The sequence below is a fragment of the Varanus komodoensis genome, unplaced genomic scaffold, assembly GCF_004798865.1.
Source record: "Varanus komodoensis strain SLA01 unplaced genomic scaffold, ASM479886v1 scaffold13_1, whole genome shotgun sequence".
NCBI classification, from domain to species: Eukaryota; Metazoa; Chordata; class Lepidosauria; order Squamata; family Varanidae; genus Varanus; species Varanus komodoensis.
In genome coordinates, this window is record NW_025335408.1 from 12,566,255 (window position 1) to 12,584,565 (window position 18,311).

At 40.3% G+C, this 18,311-nt stretch overlaps 1 protein-coding gene across 2 annotated transcripts; it reads left to right on the plus strand.

The window, feature by feature from the left end:
* Window positions 1-1,381: 1,381 nt before the first annotated feature.
* ASB15 (ankyrin repeat and SOCS box containing 15) lies at window positions 1,382-16,106 on the plus strand. 2 transcript variants are annotated; one of them, XM_044423112.1, is made up of 11 exons: window positions 1,382-1,484; window positions 1,969-2,058; window positions 3,235-3,381; window positions 4,784-4,836; window positions 5,281-5,412; window positions 6,746-6,904; window positions 8,922-9,167; window positions 10,964-11,135; window positions 12,581-13,151; window positions 14,363-14,516; window positions 15,481-16,106. In XM_044423112.1, exons 3-11 carry the CDS (start codon window positions 3,260-3,262, stop codon window positions 15,651-15,653), a joined length of 1,782 nt encoding a protein of 593 aa, XP_044279047.1. In that variant the 5' UTR covers window positions 1,382-1,484; window positions 1,969-2,058; window positions 3,235-3,259; the 3' UTR covers window positions 15,654-16,106. The 2 variants fall into 2 exon arrangements, with proteins under 2 accessions (XP_044279047.1, XP_044279050.1); XM_044423115.1 differs by lacking the exon at window positions 6,746-6,904.
* Window positions 16,107-18,311: the final 2,205 nt, after the last annotated feature.

Consider the following 18,311-nt stretch of genomic DNA (forward strand, 5'->3'; position numbering starts at 1 on the left):
TTCAATTCAGGGTCTTCCCAAATTCATGCATATATACAGTTGTAATATAAATGAGCAGTATTTAACTCTTCGGCTGATGTCCAATAATAAAATAAATGGCGGTGGCCAGAATTTGAAGAAGAAAGAAGAGAAAACCACCAATCCAAGTTGCTAGAAAGAAAACCTGTAGCTGATTGCACCTTTATGCTGCTTTTACTGAACTGAGGATGCAGTTTGTCTCCTCAAAGACGGAAGAATAATCTCTTGCTTCCACCCATCCCATGATGCTGCTGAGGTGGACATACCTGCTCTGCTGCAATCCATCACTCATTCCTCTGCCACATTTTGTTCCCCCAACCTCTATAACTACACTAACAAAAAGAAGCACAGAAACCATGCAGCCAGCTCACCAAACACAAAACACTCTTTCCTCACTGCTCAGGGGACTGGTGGGGCTCCTCAGCCTTGCACTGTTGTTACAGAGCTGATGCTTGGCCCTGCCTTATGCTTGGCTTGCCACCTCTCCGCCACATGAGGTTGCTAGTCCCTCAGATCTGAGACTTAGCACCTCAGGGCCAACACTCCTGCTGGAAGAGGGAGAAGCACAGATGACTTTCTTCTAGAGAGAGAGGAAGTGCATCCTCTATAGTTTGGTGCTGATGGGGTATGTGCCACACAAATGCCATAATCTATTACTGTAGCACTTAAGAGACACTGATGAGCTTTCCATGGAGATGCAGCAAGCTAACAGGGAAGGGTTGGAAAATCTCAGGATAGCAGGGCAGATCAGGTCCTCCTGGGGTCTTACTGTGGCAAGCTGGGGTTCCTCAAAGGACTACTTCCCAAATCTGATTTTTGTTCAGTTATTCTTTTCCCTACTCCCCCAACCATTGAAATGCTTCTAATGCTTACTTAATGCCAGTAAAAACCTTAATGTATGCAATGCTGGTATTTTTTTCTCTGGATCCTTTTGCCTTGCTCACCACTGCTATGTAGCACTGAAGAACTTTGGGCTAAAATAGGTTTCCCATTCCTATACAGGGCTTTATGGTCGAGTGTGTACATATCATGTATATCATAGATCCGGTTATAAATTCAGCCCTCCCAATAATTTGAATATGGAAGTCCCTTCACTGAAATGGTCTAAGCCAAGCAATTTTCTCAATTTTGATTGGGAATATGAGGACTGATTTAATTGGAATTACAATTTTAAGATGACTACTTTTTTGTTTTCTTATAAAATGAGCTGGCTGGCCTAATTAGGACCAAATAATCTTATTTATACCAGTCAGACCTCAGATTACTTTTGAGGAGTTTTAAGAGCAGTCATGTGTCATACTTTCCTGCAGGCTGTTTGTGTTTCAGTTGCATAAGGTCAGACCTTAATTTAACTACCAACTGTGTGTTTAATTTTAGAAATACGACATGACCTAGCTGCTCACAAGGCCTATTCCTGCATGTTTGAAATTCAGGGCCCAATGAAACAATGACAAAACTTTCAAAAGGTAAGAATCTCCAGTTATTTGCAGATTGTCAAAGTAACCGAATGATGGCAGTTTAAAACTAGGAATACTATGTTAGTAGTAAACCAAATACAGATTGTGATTAATGATGTATGGTGTTGCTTTGAATAACTGGAGGTTGCATGTTTATTACTCTCCTCTTCTATAATGCTTCTGCATTAATGACCTAAGATTTATAAATTTCACCTGTGTCACATTAAAAAATCATACCAGTTGTGTATGATTAATGGTACTTTAGTACAAGGAATAGCCTGTTCTGCATGTTGAAAAATCTTTTTGGCAAATCATTACTCTTGGAGCAAAAAATAAAAATTAGACATATCCTCTCTCATTGACTTAGGTGAAGTACTTAACTTGAGCTGAGTTATAAGAATGTTATAATGTACAAGAACACAAAGTCAATACTGCTCCTTTGTTGTCCACTTGATAGAAATATCAAACAATAATATTCTGCATTGGCTTTCAGATTTCAGAGGCATTGCTTGGACTTGACCAAGGAATGTCAATAGCCCATGGAGTTCCAGTGATATGCCTCCGTGGGATCTGAGAAGGCAAGGTGAGTATCAGATGAGATAATGTGCCTAGATCCACTCACCCACCCATTAGTGGGAGAGGGCAAGGTGCCTCAGAAGAACCAACTGCGGTTTGAGTGGGAAAGCAAGAAGTACAGCTAGGTTTGGGCTCTGCAAGCATCTTAGGATGCTGGCTGTCTGCCTACAGATGTGAAATTGAGGAGTGATGCATTTGGGCTGTCTATTGGAGTGACAAGGCTGTGTTTCCGCCTAAGCTCAGCCTTCATATAATAAATGCAAATATTATGCAATGCCAAGTCTTGAAGATTTTGAGCATGCAAAATAGTTGACTAAACCAACTGTAGCCAGCCTTTCTACTAATAAATGGCAATTAAGGTGGATAACAACAGTACTAAATGGCCACATTTAATATAAGAACATAATTAAAACATTCATGAACATATTACAACACAAAGGGCAGTAATGAAAGCATAATAACAGCTCTCTGCCCACAGGAACAGCTATCTTGCCAAAGGCTTACTCGAATAAAAACATACTTGTCTGCTGGTGGAAAACAGTACGGAACATCCCGCCTAGCTTCCCTTGGCAGGGAATTCCAGAAGCTGGAAGCAGCCCCCAAGACAGCTCTCCTGTACATCCATAATAAACATGCCTCTGATGGGGGCAATACCAGGAAAAGGGCCCTCACCAGTGATGCACGTATGGGCAAAGGCAATCTTTCTGGTAACCCCATTTCAGTCCATATAAAGGTTCTATAGGTCATAACCAGCACTTTGCACTGTACTCAGAAACAGATGGGAAGCCAATGAAGCTTTTCTAATGAGGGAGTCACATGATTTCTGCTCAACAGTCTGACCATGGCATTCTGGACAAACTGAAGGCAACCCCACATACAGCTTGTTACAGTAGTCCAAAGAGGATGTAACAAAGCAGTCCTATTATTTATATTCTGTCTTTTATTCACACAGGCACCAAGGCATCCTTCATAATCCTCCTCTTCTTCATATTATCCTTGCAACAGCCCTGTGAGTAGGTTAGGCTGAGAGTCTGTATCTGGCCCAAAGTTACCCATTGAGTGCCATGACTGAGTGAGGGGTCAGAATCCGGTTCTCCCAAGTCCCAGTCCAACAGTTCTTTGGTAAGAAAAGTAGAAAATTGTGATGAAATGTGACTTTTGCTTTATTTTTGTGGATTGACAGCGGCTCTTTAACACATACCTCCAAAATGGAAGGGAATGAGGCCTCTGATGAAGACCACCTCGTTGATTATGCTATTCAATTTAGCATCCAGGAATCCCTTGAAAGTGAACGGAATCAGCAAACACCTTCCCCCAACCATGAAACAAGGTATTTCAGCAGTTTTGATAGCCCAGTGCAGAATCTTTAGTGCTATGAATCTGAGCTGTCTCAGTATACTCCTCCTACTATCTAGAGAGTTTCTTCTATTGCTTAGAATTCGCTAGAGGGCTAGCAATGGCTTTGTTGCTGGATATCATCCCTTGTTATTTGACAGATTGGGCTAAAGGGTTCTGTGGTATTGTTGTTATTTAAATTTATAGTCTGTGTCACTCTGATGGTCTTGGGTTGTTTCTAATAAATGTAAAATAAGGTTAAAGAAACCCATTAAAGAGAGAAATTCCGCCAGTCATACCAAGCCAATATTTCTTTGCTTCTGCTCTGATCACCAAAAGCAGCTCAAAGTGATTGGCCTTGCAGCCTTTCCAAAAGACCATAGGACCGCAGCATAGTAGAGTTGGAAGGGGCCAAGAGGGCCATCAGGTCCAGCCCCCTGCTCATTGCAGGACATCAAGTTAAACCATTCTCCTCAGACGGTTCTCCAGTTGAATCTTGAAGGCCTCTAGTATGGGAGAGCCTTCAGCCTCCTTGGGCAATTGGCTTCATTGTTGTTCTGCTCTAACAGTCAGGAAGTTCTTCCTGATATTCAGCCAGAACCTGGCTTCGTGTAAGTTGAGCCCCTTATCCCATGTTCTGCGCTCTGGGATACTTGAGAAGAGATCCTGGCCTTCCTCTTTATGACAAGCTGTCAAGTGCTTGAAGATGTGTAGCATTGACTGGAAAGGCATCTTGGCATAACATGTCCTCTAAAATTTGCCACCTAGAAGTCTCTGAGAAGGCATCTTGGTGGATCTCAGCAAACTTAGTGGGTTGATGTAGAGACATGTTGGGCACAAGTGTGGAAAAATATAGCAACAACTTGGTTGCTTCTTCCCTCTGGGTTGACGAGAAATTGCACATAAAGGCACCCATACCAAAAACACGTCTGCCATTCTCAAGATTCCAACAGTGAAACAGTGACTACGGTCACAATTTCGTTTATTCATTTGCTATATTTATATCCTACCTGGCCCAATGCCACCAAGTGAACTTCATGGTTGAACAGAAATGAGAACCTGGATGGCCTGAGACCCAGGCTAACCTCTGTGCCATGCTGGCTTTCTGTGATGGCTGTATGGTGTCTCCAGCATCAGGTTCTATACCTCTGAATGCAAATAACTGGGGAGCATGATCAGATGGCTGGCCCTGTGCTTGTGTTACACTTGTGGGCTTCCCTTAGGCATTTGTTGGCCACTATGGGAACAGAATGCCGGGCTAGCTAGGCCATGGGTCTGATCCTGCCAGACTTTTCTTCCAGTCTTCAACTATGAAATATGTATAATGTGATAATAGCAACCGCTCCTGAAATTAGAGGTATTACTATATCTTTCCTCTTCTACCATCTTTTCAATAGGTTTTTGCCACTCAGTGGACAAAATAGGAAACTTGTAGCTGCCATAAGAGAAGGTACATGTATTTTATTGTTATCAATAACTTATTTTGAATTAGCTGTGCACTCATTTTACTTACATTTAACTGTGAATGATCCCAGATGGTATCCCTTTTTCCTTTTTTTTTTTTTTTGCTTTTTCTTTTTCTGCCATTTAACCCCACTGTTTTCAGTTTTCTTTACCTCTACATCAGCCTTCCTCAGCTTGGTACTCTCCATATATTTTTGATTACAGTCCCCATTGTCCCTGACTGTTGGCCCTTGTATCTGGACATATGGGAAATGTAAGAGAAAACATCTGGTGGGTACCAGGTTGGGCAAGGCTAACTACTTGTGCCTTTCCAGATGATTAGTTCCCTCAAGTGGTATACAGCTTTCCTGGTTTTGTAAGACAAAAGTTGCTCCTCAAGGGTGGTCATTTGTTTTATTTTACATCAAATTATTGTTATTTTTCTCTTTAGGCCAAATATTTGATCTTCAGAACTATGTGAAATATAAGTATGCTTTGGATGAGGCTGATGAAAGAGGTTGGTTTCCTTTACATGAAGCTGCTTCTCAGCCAATCCAGCAAATACTTGAAGTAATATTGGATGGTAAGTTGGCACAGACTGTCACAGAGAGTAGCAGAGATAGCCAATCTAAAGCATGATAGAATTAGCATCTCAGGAAATATGACTGATTTCCTTGATGTTTGGTCTGATGATTGTCTAGATTCTCATCTGTATGTACAGATTTGCCTTTGTAGTGTATTATCCCTATACAGAGTGTAGAAGACGATCATCTTAGGATTCAAGGTGAGTAACTATCCTGGGAAGCAGAAAGCATGGTCTGAATTTAAATCTGAACGCAGGCATCAGGAAGCCTAATCAAAACGTGGATGTGGGCTCAAAGCAGACAACTAGAGAGTCACTGCCCCCATTTATTCAACATAGCAAAGCCAGTGATGACAGATCATGCAAACTGTTGACCAAGACATCTGGAGGGATACATGTTGTCCCTGCCTTTTTTTCTTAAAGGCTAAGCATGGGAAGGGAAATTAATAGCTGTTGTGACAAAAAGAAGGAAGATAGAGTAGGCCAGAAAACTAATAGCTGGGAGTCCAAGGTCACAGTAGTAAAGCAGGACTCACGGGCGTAGGAAGGAAATAAAGGAAGGAAATCACTGTCTAGATATAGAACAGGCTGGTAGAAGAGAAACCCCACCAGGAGACTTTAGTCCATCAAGTAAGTAGTCAAAATATGAGCACAACATTTGGTTCTGTCATGACACTGAACTTTACCAAACAGGTACATGGTTGTTGCTTTCAGCACAGTGTCAATCACCTTTTCCAGGAAGGCAGCTGGCTGTAATCAGTGCTATCAAAGTTGACAGTGCCAGCCATCTATTATTTTGTTTGGCAATGTGTGAAAGATACATGCATACAGGCTGACTGCATTTATATCCACTGGGTTGTATTGAGAGGTACCCTTCCCTCCCCATAATGGAAACTGTTGGCAGAGTTTATTTCTTCTCCTCCTGCATGGCCCTCAGAATGGTTTTGAGCAGCATCTAGAGCAGAATTCAGGGGCCTGTAAGGTAGAGGAAGAGAGAAACTCCTATTGCATGGGTAGAAATCTGCTCATTCAGTGTTGGATTTAGCCCTCTCTGCAACATTATTTTACATATCTAGAAACCTGTTTTGTTTGGAATAAAAACATGTATTCAATGTTTGTATTTTCTGCATTGCAATAACCTGTGGCTGATGAACACACACACACACACACACACACACACACACACACACACACACACACATATTCTCTGTGTGTGTGTGCACTAGACCTTGACTGTTGACTGATAGGCTAACCAGTTAAAACATTTAAAATCTTTTTCATGTGCATTTTAAATGTCATATGTATAAACTAACACTATTTTAATTAAATCTAGCATCATATAAAGCTATGTGGGAATATAAAACATGTGATGGAGAAACACCGTTAACTTTGGCAGCCAAATCTGGCCATGTGAAAAATGTCAGGACTCTATTGGAAAAGGGGGTCTGGCCCAATACTACCAATAGAAAAGGAGAAACCCCTCTTCTGATAGGTAATTACTTTATTAGTGGCTTTGGTGTTTTAGTTTGCTGTCTGTTCTTGCATAAACAAAAGATGACCATCATGAGGAAACCTAGAAACTGAGCATGCAAACTTTTAATCACATGAGCTGTTGCTATTCATCCCTTTGCTGCCTGAACATTTCATTTAATTATTTTTTGATTCTGAATATTCCTCTTAATTTATGTACTGAACTTTAACTGTTTTCAAAGCACATCTGATTCAGGAATACAAAGGATCAAGGGCTGGGTGTTTTCGCCAGGTATTGGTACACCAAAATGGTGGTATTTGAAGGCATGGGAAAATCTTCCCGCTATTCTGATGCTGTATAAACCTTTTGATTTGCAGTGTAACAAATTGGGATCTCAGTATAATGTACATAGGCAGAGCCATGATGGCTTTTCTTTTCTCTTGGAGAAAGAAATAGAGCTCACTCTCTATTCTGCACCTCCAAAAAGAGCAGCACCACTGCTGCAGGAGATGAAGAGCTAAACTAGATGTTAATTACATGGGAGCAACTAGCACATTTTCACATAAATGTAGGTAGACTCCCAAGCAGGGCATGCAGGATGAGGACCATGAACAGTAATGAGGGTACTTGGGAGTAGGTAAACTCTTTCCATCTCAAATAGTGCAACCATGCTGAAAAACATCTCTCCACTCCGGAGCTGCTTTCACCCTTGTGGGGAAGCCTCCACTGGTGTCAAGACAGCCTTTCCTCTTAGAACTAATAGTAGTTCCATAGGGGCAGTTTTCATCAGGACTGTGGTGTGGGTGAAATGAATTAACTCCCTTCTCTGTCCAGTGCACTCCCAGTGCTAGCATAAGGGTCCTTACAGTTGCTATTTACAGTGGAGAAACTAGACCTGCTAATTGCTGCTCTCAGCCATAGACTAAATATGTGGGATCACACAGCCAGTCCTGTTCCTGTTTTAGTACCTGCTCTCCTGGCAGATCTGAGAGTGTCCAAAGAATAGAGGAAATAATAGATAAATCACTCAGAGGAGTTGTGCGTAGATGTGCTTGGGCAGCAGGCTGATCTCTCACTCCCAAGAAGGCATTTCAGATAGTTCTACCAACAGTAGGCATTCCTGTCCTTGGCATTTGCTGGAATATTGAAGCTCACTCTTTAACCAACAAAATGAATAATTCTAATGTTTGCTTTTATTTGTGGTCCCAACATTTCTGGATGTTTCTAAGGTTGTTTTGGAGTTGTTGATTTAAATAACTTTAAATTTATGTAAAATAAAGATCTTAAAGATCTTAAATATACATATAGAAAGTAAGCCTCGTTGAACATTCTGAATGTTACTTTTGAATTAAAAATTTCCTTCCTGCTCCCTCTTCCTTCACTATTCCATGGTTGCATAGGATCACATGAATTAAAAATTCATTTTAATAAATTAATACAATATTAACAAATAAATATTATGTTTCTTTTAATGTTTAAGCTTTTATGCTTATGCAAACTGGTAAGTCACCTGATCGGTGCTTTATTATTGCATGATCAGACTAACAGATGCTCAGCCACAAAAGTCTTCCACATGAATTATTTACCTTGAAAACAAACACAAATAATTTCTAAATAGCTTTTTCACATCATCAGTGCTCTGCTCTTGTCCCTTGATTCAAATGAAATTTGTTAAACCAACCACTGTTTCCATACCCTACTTTTTCAACTCTGAATTCTCCCTCCTATAACAGACTTACTGTAATCCTGAATCCTTAACCAAGTAAATAATTATTCTCCCTCATCATAATCAACTGTATTTTCCAAATAATTAAGAGGAAACATTCACCCTTTTAAAATTTATGTTATTGCCTATGTAGATCTGTATAGGTATACTGAATGTTCTGTTAAATTATGATTTATATGGGAATCCCTGAACTTAGTTCAATCTCTTCTTTATCTTACTCAGTAAAAAGAAAAGAATTCTTTACTCTGCAAATGACAGTTTGTTCTTTTTAAGCATAACATCTGAAGCATTATCTTCTGTTTAAATTTTAAGCAGTGAGACAGGGCTCCTATGAAATGGCTTCCACTCTGATTGAGTACAACTGCACCATCAATCAGCCATGTGTAAAACGCTGGTCGGCACTGCATGAAGCAGCCAAACAAGGTCGCAGTGACCTTGTGGTGCTTCTTTTGAAGAATGGTGGGAATGTACACCTGAGAGATGGATATGGGGTAACACCCTTAGGCACAGCTGCTGAATATGGCCACTGTGATGTGCTGGAGCATCTAATTCATAAAGGTGGGTTAGCAACACTATTTATACTTCAAGTGTTATCTTCCACCACAACAATGCTTGTCTGCCTCTCCTCCTCCTCATATTTAGTTCAAATCTATAAGGACTAGTGAAGTTAAGTATCAGTTTGTCTAATAGTAATCTTGATGTCTAGCTGGGATCTTTTTGGAAGACCTTTCCTCCATTTCTTGTACCTTTGATTTTTTTTCCTATTCCTATTTAATGCCATTGGCCTAAAGCATTAAAAGGTTGCTTGATTTTTGTGACCACCCAGCCAAGACCTAGAGGACACAACTCATTTGCTTTTAATACCCATAAAGGTTGACCCATAAAGGGACTATAGTGTGGTACATAGTACGAGTGGAGATGGGTTTCATTGATGCAGCTTTCTCTAACTTAATGCCCGCAGAAGTATTGGACTACAGTTCCCATAAGCCCCAATGGTCAAGCCAGTCGGGGCTGATGGGAGTTGCATTCCAAATCATTTGGACGGCACCAGGCTGGGGAAGATTACACTGGGGTTTCAACTATGAAATCTTCTGGTTTTGACCATTTCATTAATATTATCTCACACAGTTATAGTGTAGATACAGTGGAATAATTCATGTGTGCTGCTTTTCATGTTTTGAAATTGGAGAAAATGCAATCTGAAAAGCCATATATTAGACTAGCCTTACTTATTGATATTAGCAAAACTTGTATACTGTTTAATATAATATCTAAAGGCTTTGCATAGAAAATATTAAATATTGATAAACCCTTGTATATTATCTATAAACTAAAACTAAATCAAATTGGTTCTTTCCAATGCCATCTGTCCACCAGTGGAATGAAATTCGTACAACAGATTGCCCTTTCCCCTCTGGAGACCTGCCCCAAAATAATATGTGTTCCAGAGGGCTGGGGAGTCTTTTGAACAGATTCCAGGATGCAGGGGGAGGACGGGAAGGGAAAGTTGTGGCACATGCATGAGTCCCCCAGTGCAACACTGGACATCACCCAAGTGGAGGGTTCTCTCCCTTTAATCACTGGCAGACTACGTGTTATGCCTTATGCACCCATCTAGTTTTACACTGGGCATGCCTGAATCCTTTAAATGTTATTTTTGATTTCCAGTGTGTTGCTTTTAAACTTACTCCTTGGCATTTTTAAACTACATATATCTGTGCAGTGGAGCAATAAACCAATGTATGCAAATAGGCAATGACAACTTCTCTGAGATGGCAATTCTAACACAAAGGAACCCTACACCAGGACATTTCATTTTGTTTTGATTCTTTACCTTTGCTATTTATGCAGACAACAAAGACACAAGAACAACAAGGGGTTTTTATTCCACTGGCACAAAGCAAACACTATGGAATGTTTAGCCTTTATGGAAATGACAGAAAAGCTCTTTTTTGAAAGACCAGCTATTGAGGGTTGGACGTAAGCATATATTAGATGGCCAAATGGCACAAAAATTTGTTCTTCCTCTTAAAACACAGACAGCAGGGCAGTTAGGTAATTCATGTTCTTCAAAATGCACTTCTTCAACCCTGCTACTCTTCTCATTCTGCTGATTGGGACTCCTGTCATCTTTCCAAAGTCCTACCTCGATGGCATCGGTGAAGACATGACAGTAATCATCACGCAGGACAGAGGATACCTTCTGTATGGGTCTTTAAGCTCTTACTTCTGCTGTTGTACTTTCCAGGGCCATTCTTTAATATCATAATAGACCAGTGTAAAAATCGCTGGCCTTTTTCATGTATTGACACAATACTTTTGGCTTCAGTGGCTAGTTTGCCTTCCCCCACTAGGTGGTGATGTTTCTGCTAGAGCTGATGATGGCTCATCAATACTCTTTGAAGCGGCTGGAGGTGGTAATCCAGACTGTATAGCTTTGCTCTTGGAATATGGGGGAAGCGGTAATCTGCCGAATAAAGCTGGACACCTGCCTATCCACAGAGCAGCCTATGAAGGGCATTATCTGTGAGTACACTTCATTTTCCTTTGTAGCCATTTGTATGAAACTTTCCTGTTGTAGTTATGAGCAAAGATCACACTTTCATTATTTCTATTTAATGGTGACAGATTTCTTATTTATATACCACTTTTGATGTATGTGGCCCTTCACCAGATGACCAAGCAGAAGAAGATCCCTGTTTCAAAGCACTTACAGTCCAAAACTTTCTTTTTGCCCTTACCTGGGAGTAAGACCTATTCTGAGTAAACGTGCATAAGATTGCACTGTAAATTGTTTAAATCATGCTTTAATTAATAAGATTCCCCCCCACCAGTCTGCCTCTGGGATTTTTTCCCCCAGGGTTGATAATTTCACACTTTATCGCTGCTGAGGTGGTCTGTTTTGAGGTGCAAGCCCTCAACATGTGAAGCCCCTTAGTCACACCTTCAAGGATATTCCAGAAATTCAGGCAGCTGCATTGATTGATTTCATCACACAGTTTATCTCCTCCCTTCACTATCCATTCAGGACTAATGCCTACTCCAAATGTTTTGCATTACATCAGGGAACAAAATATTTTTGTTGGGATGGTTCATTTCTCTTCAGCCACTGTGTGGATTGCAGTTAAGATGGTAACTGCAGAGGTACCATCAGAGGTAACTGGGAAGCCTGAAGGAAGAGGGCCGTGGCAGATGACATCAGTGTCCATGCTAATAAAGAAGGCTCAGTGCTGGGTCCTTGTAGGTACCAGATCTACTATGCCACTGTATTTCATCCTCACAACTGCACAAGAGCAATTTTATTCTCTTAATTGGTTGTAATCTGTCTAGAGAACTTCAGCTGTGGCATGGCTGAGAAACGAAAACAAGAACAATGGCACTAATAATACTGATAGGCTCAGGTCTGCATTAGGGTGTCATGTCAGGCAGTGCCTTCCTGTGGTTATTGTCACCAGTCACCCGCAAGTGCTCTAATCATTTCAACATCAACAGTATCAATTAGCAGCACTAATGTAAGTGAGTGTTATATTTAAGAAGCATCATGAAATCTGACAAAACTTTATTTGGAGTAAGGGAGAAAAGGTCCTTTAGGAACAAGAGAGAAAAAAAAACCTCAAATGCACAAACATGGTAGAATCAGATATTTTATGGCCTCCATTCCCATATCATAAAATTGACAGCTTGACATGGCTTGTCCTTGAAAAAGTCCACAGTGTAAAGGACCTCTAGTGTGCTAGTATAAGGAACCTCTTGTGTAACAGCAATAGTAGTTATTGACACACTGGATTCCCTAGAAACCAGCTAATGCTAAGTGTCCCCTACAGTAATGCAACATAGTTATTGCTAGCATAATGTCATTTACGCTTGTGCTTGTGTTCAGTTGGATACTGCCCTGTACTTTTGGTTTGCAGTAGTCTATTGTGTTTTTCAGCCATCAATTCATCTATTAAACTCATTTTAATTTTTCATAGGGCCTTGAAATTCCTCATTCCAGTTACGTCCAAAACTGCAATCCAGAAAAGTGGACAGAGTCCCATTCACTCTGCAGCAGATGGCCAAAACCCACAGTGCCTAGAACTTCTAATTGAAAATGGTTTTGATGTTAATGCCCTCCTGGCCGAACATATTTCACAAAGTTATGACGATGAAAGGAAAACAGCACTTTATTTTGCTGTTTCCCACAATGACATTCTCTCAACAGAAGTATTGTTGCAAGCTGGTGCAGACCCTAACAGAGACCCCCTCAACTGTCTTCTTGTGGCAGTGAGAGCTGGCAATCATGAAATTGTAAGGTTGCTTCTTTCTTATGGAGCCAATGTGAACTGCTACTTTAATCGTGTGAATGACACTCATTTCCCCAGTGCCATTCAGTATGCTTTGAATGATGAGGTAATGCTAAGGTTGCTGCTGAACCATGGATATGATGTGTATCTGTGTTTTGACTGCATGCATGGGGACATCTTTGGACATTCTTTTGTGTGGTCTACTCTGGAAGAAGAAGTATTACCAGGATGGACATCTTGTGTGATTAAAGATAACCCAGTAAGCACGTTCTTGGATTTTTCTCATTGTGTAATGTCTGTAATCAACATTTCTAAGTATAGAATTTTAGACTGGTTACTATTGGAGTTAAGATGACAAATGTTTTACTATGATTGGACTGTTTGCTTCCAGAGGAACTAGATATGTATGAATAGTCATCCCTTTTCCTATTTTTAGCCATGATGACAAAGGCCAAGTGTAGACTGAGACTGAAATTGCTAGCGAAGGGTTGCTGTAAGAAGGAAATGTTGACATGCAGTTTCCTTAGTTGATAAGGGTGCTTAGGATCCAGACATAATGTTGGACAACTGGTCTAGCTGTCTACAAATGACTTGAGTCTATTTAATCAGAGTAAATTTATATAGGGTCATTAATAACATTGAATCATTGGGTAAATCAGCTTATAGTTCTTCAGCAAAAGGGATTCTCCACCAATAGATGATAATTCAAGTGGCACCAGTGACTACTAGTGCTACCAGTGACTATAGCTCAGGGCAGAACCATTGCTGGAATGCCAACAACAGCATGCACAGTGATATGTGGGCAAGAAGCTGGTCCCTGATATTAGATAGTGCAATCAAAAATGGTATGTGGAACCACTGAACACTGACTGAGACTGCTGGTGTCAATGCTGGAGGGCACCCTAGTTGCCTCTTGGCTCTTAGAAGCAAAGAGAGCCAATCTCTCTATATCTGTAGAGTAAAAGAAAATTGCCTTAGCAGGGGAAAGATCTGTTTACTTCCGCTCTCTTTGTGGGGCATAAGATATAATTTCTGCTGCAGGCAACAGTGCTATACAGCTAAAGAAAATCTATAGCTTCTCATTACAAATGAATTTAGAATGCAAGAACAACACGATTAATAATGTATGAACAACATTAGTTCAGCTACTTTGTGGACTGAGATGCCCATAGGACAAGCACTTATGGATATCAGATAATATATCCATTTTCATCTCTGAATATAACATTCCAGTTTCTCTCAAATGGATTTAGGGCACAATCCTATGCACATTTACACATGACTCCCGGGACTATGACTTCTTTCTGTCATAACATGCATAAGATTGTCCTCTTAGAGAACAAAACAAGTCAGAAATGAGTTTTCTTCAGTGACATATTTCGAATATTGTATTTTGTGTGGTCTTCTGATATGTTTATGGATACTCAGTTTAGAGGAAGTTAATGTATTACTGGACATGTTTCATTTCAGTTCTGTGACTTTATTACCGTTCCTTGGATGAAACATTTAGTAGGACCCATTGTTCGCATTTTGCTAGATTACATGGATTACGTTCCTCTATGCCCAAAACTTAAGTTTGCTTTGGAGACCCAGAAAGAATGGGCAGAGATCCAACAAATATTAGGTAAATATATTGTATTGCCTTAAAAGAATGTCTGCTGTTTCCTTCTATAACATAATAATTAAAAGATCAGAGCATATTTTTATTAGATTCAAAATTACATATCGTAGGGAAATTTATTCCACTGAATGTATTTTGCTGCTGTCTCCAGATCTTAAGCATATGCACTTGGAATAAACATGATTTACTTCCATGAAAATATGCTAAGGATTAGAAGGAAAAGGTTTGAGTACTATTTGTCTAAGTGGAGATAGGTAAGATTGGAGAGATGAATCTTAAGAAGTGTGCATTTTTAGGATAGAACTTGAGGTGTAGGGTGACCTGCGGCAAAAGTCAGTGGACCCAGGCAGAATGCTTGCTGTTGATTCATCTTCCCTGGGCACTCATTAGTTTACATGACACCATAAATGAAGGATCAGTCCCCTTCACAGAGACCACATCTCCCATTTTGTACTGTAACACGTGCGCGCGCGCGCACACACACACACACACACACACACATTAGCAGTGGCTACAGAATCCAAAGTGCAAAAATTAGGTGTTTTGCAGCATCATTTTGACCCTGCCGCTCCATAGTAGTGACAGATGTCTCAAAATAGCTGCTCCAGGTGCTTTAAAAAGAAACAAATAGTTCTGGAGGGTGGCAACCTTGGGGGGGGGGGGGTGTCCATGGATCATGTGTTGTTAACACTTGGTTTATATTTAGCCATTTGTCTAATGTCAATATGGGAGGCATTGTCCTTTTAATAATGGGTACTGGCAAAATAAGACCCTACGCAAACCTGCCATGGAGAATTTTTAGGTTGCATTGCTTATGATAACCTAACCCGCCATATGCTATATTAGCTGTCCATAGTGTGTTGGGCCATACCATGTATTTTCCTTTGCCTCTCACATAGCCAATAGGCAATATTTTGCATTGCGATGCTCCCTCTCTCACTCTCTTTGTTTTGTTTTTGTCTTTTAGAGAATCCTCGTCCACTGAAGCATTTGTGCCGCCTGAAAATACGTAAATATATAGGACTGGAGCAGACACAGCAGCTGCAGTCAATGCAGAAAGTTCCTCTTCCACCAGTTCTCAAAGCATATATCTTATACAAAGAATATGATCTTTATGGAAGGGAGCTACATATGGCATGATGGTCAGAATTCCTGACACTGTCACTTCATTGTTAAGCCTAACTGAACCTATGATGGAATAGTGATACTTGGAAGTAGACATGCCAAGGTTGAAAGTGCCCAAAGGGTATGCCTTGTGGCTGAGTCCAGAAGTTTCCCGCTTGTGGAAGTGCACTTTTATTTTTGAGTGGAAAAAAGTGAAACCAGAGGCAAAGATGTTCTTCCACATGCACAACTATAAGAATGAAAACTGCTATCAAGCATTGCCTGTTCTAGCACTGGATGAACTCTTGCACAAACTCTTACTTAGGCATTTGCAAAACAGCTGTAGTAGCTGTTTTCCTTCTACTCATTTGGTTATTTGGTTCCAACATGCACAAACAGAAGCACTCTCACAATACGTTTTTCATATGATAAAAATAACTGCCTTTCTCAAAATGTATAAAAATTAAATTCTGGATATTTCAGTTTGCATATGCATCTTAAAATGTTCTCTGTGTGTGCATGTGTGTCAATCATCCCACAAAGTTAAGGAGCTCATGAGTGTTAACTAGTCCTTTTTGTAGAAAGGCAAGTATTCTATTTGCTCTACCTCAAAATGGTTAGAATCAGTCCTTTCAGTGGAATTCAGTCTCTCTTAAAGCGGGTTTTTATGGAGATAAAAAGCTGAAAGGTCCCAGCTGCTTGAGTGCGGCATGGTGTAGTGCTTCACAGCCCCTCATTTTTGTACAAATGATTACATCTAAAATGCCTCTTCCTTGCTCTTTGCTTCCATCTGGAGATTCTGTGGCCAGGAGAAGAACATCCTGGTTATTGGCACATACATAATGCACATAGCGCAGAACTGCAGTTTTTTATTTTATGCTTGGTTCATGATAAGCAATAATGAAATCCATTTCCTTTTCCAAGATACTGACTGAAGTATAGGGTACTCAGTCTGTATAGTAAAGAAATATTTGAACTAGATGTACAGATTTAGCTCAAATATATGTGTCTGAAATTTTTTTGTTAATGTTCAAGGACATGCAACCCAGCCTTAATGTCTCAGAAGTAGTTACACTGCATTCATGGTCACTCCACTTCTATTTTCTATGTGTGTGTTTCTATAAAGAAACACTTTACAGTTGCTTTGTAGTTATTCCTGGCTTTCATCCCATGCTTGTCTTCTGAAAATAGCTAAAGTTTAACTGAGACTTAATAGCCATTTGGAAATAAAACCTCTACCCCCTTTCTAGGGATAGAGGCAGTTTTTCGTGCAAAGTTGAAGTACACACTGAAAAACTTCAAAGCACTGTGAGCTCCAAATTGATAGAAATGCATTTAAGTTAAATGGAATGTGTGTGTGTATGGTAAGGGGAGTTAAAACCTGGCTTCTCAAAATAATGTGTTTTGTGCATTACTCCCAACAACTTTCTCCCTGTGTCTTCTGATTAGGGTCATGAGAGATCCTTTGCTACTGTAGTTTACTTTAGTTACAGCCATTCAATCATTTCAAGGGAGTTGAAGGTACATAGTATACCAGAACCATCATTTCCTTTGGCCCACTGCTGTTACTGGTCATTTCAAATGTCTCTGCAGCACTGCACAAACCCAGAAAAACCTGAGAACAAATGATGGTGGGGCAAGTATGCATCCCATGGACCGTGATGCATCGTTCTATCAATAAATCTCTGAAAAAGTTACTATCTCTAGCTGTAGGGAAGGGGCCTTACTTAGTTAGCATGGTGGTAGAACACTATTTATTTATCTGATTTATATCCTGCCTTTTTCTTTTTTAAAGAACTTGCAGCAAGTTACATCATTCTTGTCCTCCTGTTCTCAGTCTTATCCCCACAACAACAACCCTGTGAGGTAGGTTGGGCTGAGAGTCTGTGACGGGCCCAAAGTCACCCAGTGAGCTCCATGGCTGAGTGGGGACTAGAACCCAGATTGCCCAAGTCCCAGATCTGTGCTCTTAACCACTGCGTCACAGTGGCTTTCAACACATGCCTTGCATACAGAAGGTTCAGCACTGGCATCTCTAGAATTCAATGGTCATATGAAAGATTCCTACCAGAAAGCCACTGCCAGTTGTGGTAGACGGAGTTTCATCTGGTATAAGTCAACTTCCTATGTCCCTGGCCTTTAACTGTTATAGCAGCTTTCTCAGCCAGGAACAGCTGAACTAAAGCATTTCAAATTTAAGTGTGATGATAAAATAAAATGAACTAAGCTTGATGTCCTGAACTCTTTAGAGAAAAGGTAGAATAGTTGTTATGAATGTAATTTCATGTAAGACTTAAATGAAAGTATATTTTTGTATTTCTACCCTACCCTTCTGTTAAAAGCTCAGGGCCTCAAGCATGGTTCATTTTATACCCACAGCAAGCCTGTGATGAAGATTAGGCAATGGCTGGTCCAAGATCACTCAGTAAATGAAACAGGAGACCAGGTTAAAATCCCCATCCCTAGTCTGGCCTGGCACTCTAACCATTTTGCTACATGTGCATCACCGTAATAGAAATGTGCTGGCCAGTGAATAAATATTTGTGGTGTTGTATGAGTTTTATAATAACATTTAATTCTTATACAGCTTTTTGAGTATTCCAAGCACTGAACCTTCTTTATCTCAGTAATCCCTATAACAACACTGCAAGGTTGATCAGTATTTATTATCCCCAGATTATAGAGGCAAGACGG

What these genes read in the sequence shown, in the direction of transcription:
- ASB15 (XM_044423112.1), top strand. Translation starts at nt 3,260, where the DNA reads ATGGAAGGGAATGAGGCCTCTGATGAAGACCACCTCGTTGATTATGCT. An exon ending in GGAGCATCTAATTCATAAAG is followed by an intron (nt 9,168 to 10,963) that starts GTGGGTTAGCAA and finishes TTCCCCCACTAG; the next exon opens with GTGGTGATGTTTCTGCTAGA. An exon ending in GTGTGATTAAAGATAACCCA is followed by an intron (nt 13,152 to 14,362) that starts GTAAGCACGTTC and finishes GTTTCATTTCAG; the next exon opens with TTCTGTGACTTTATTACCGT.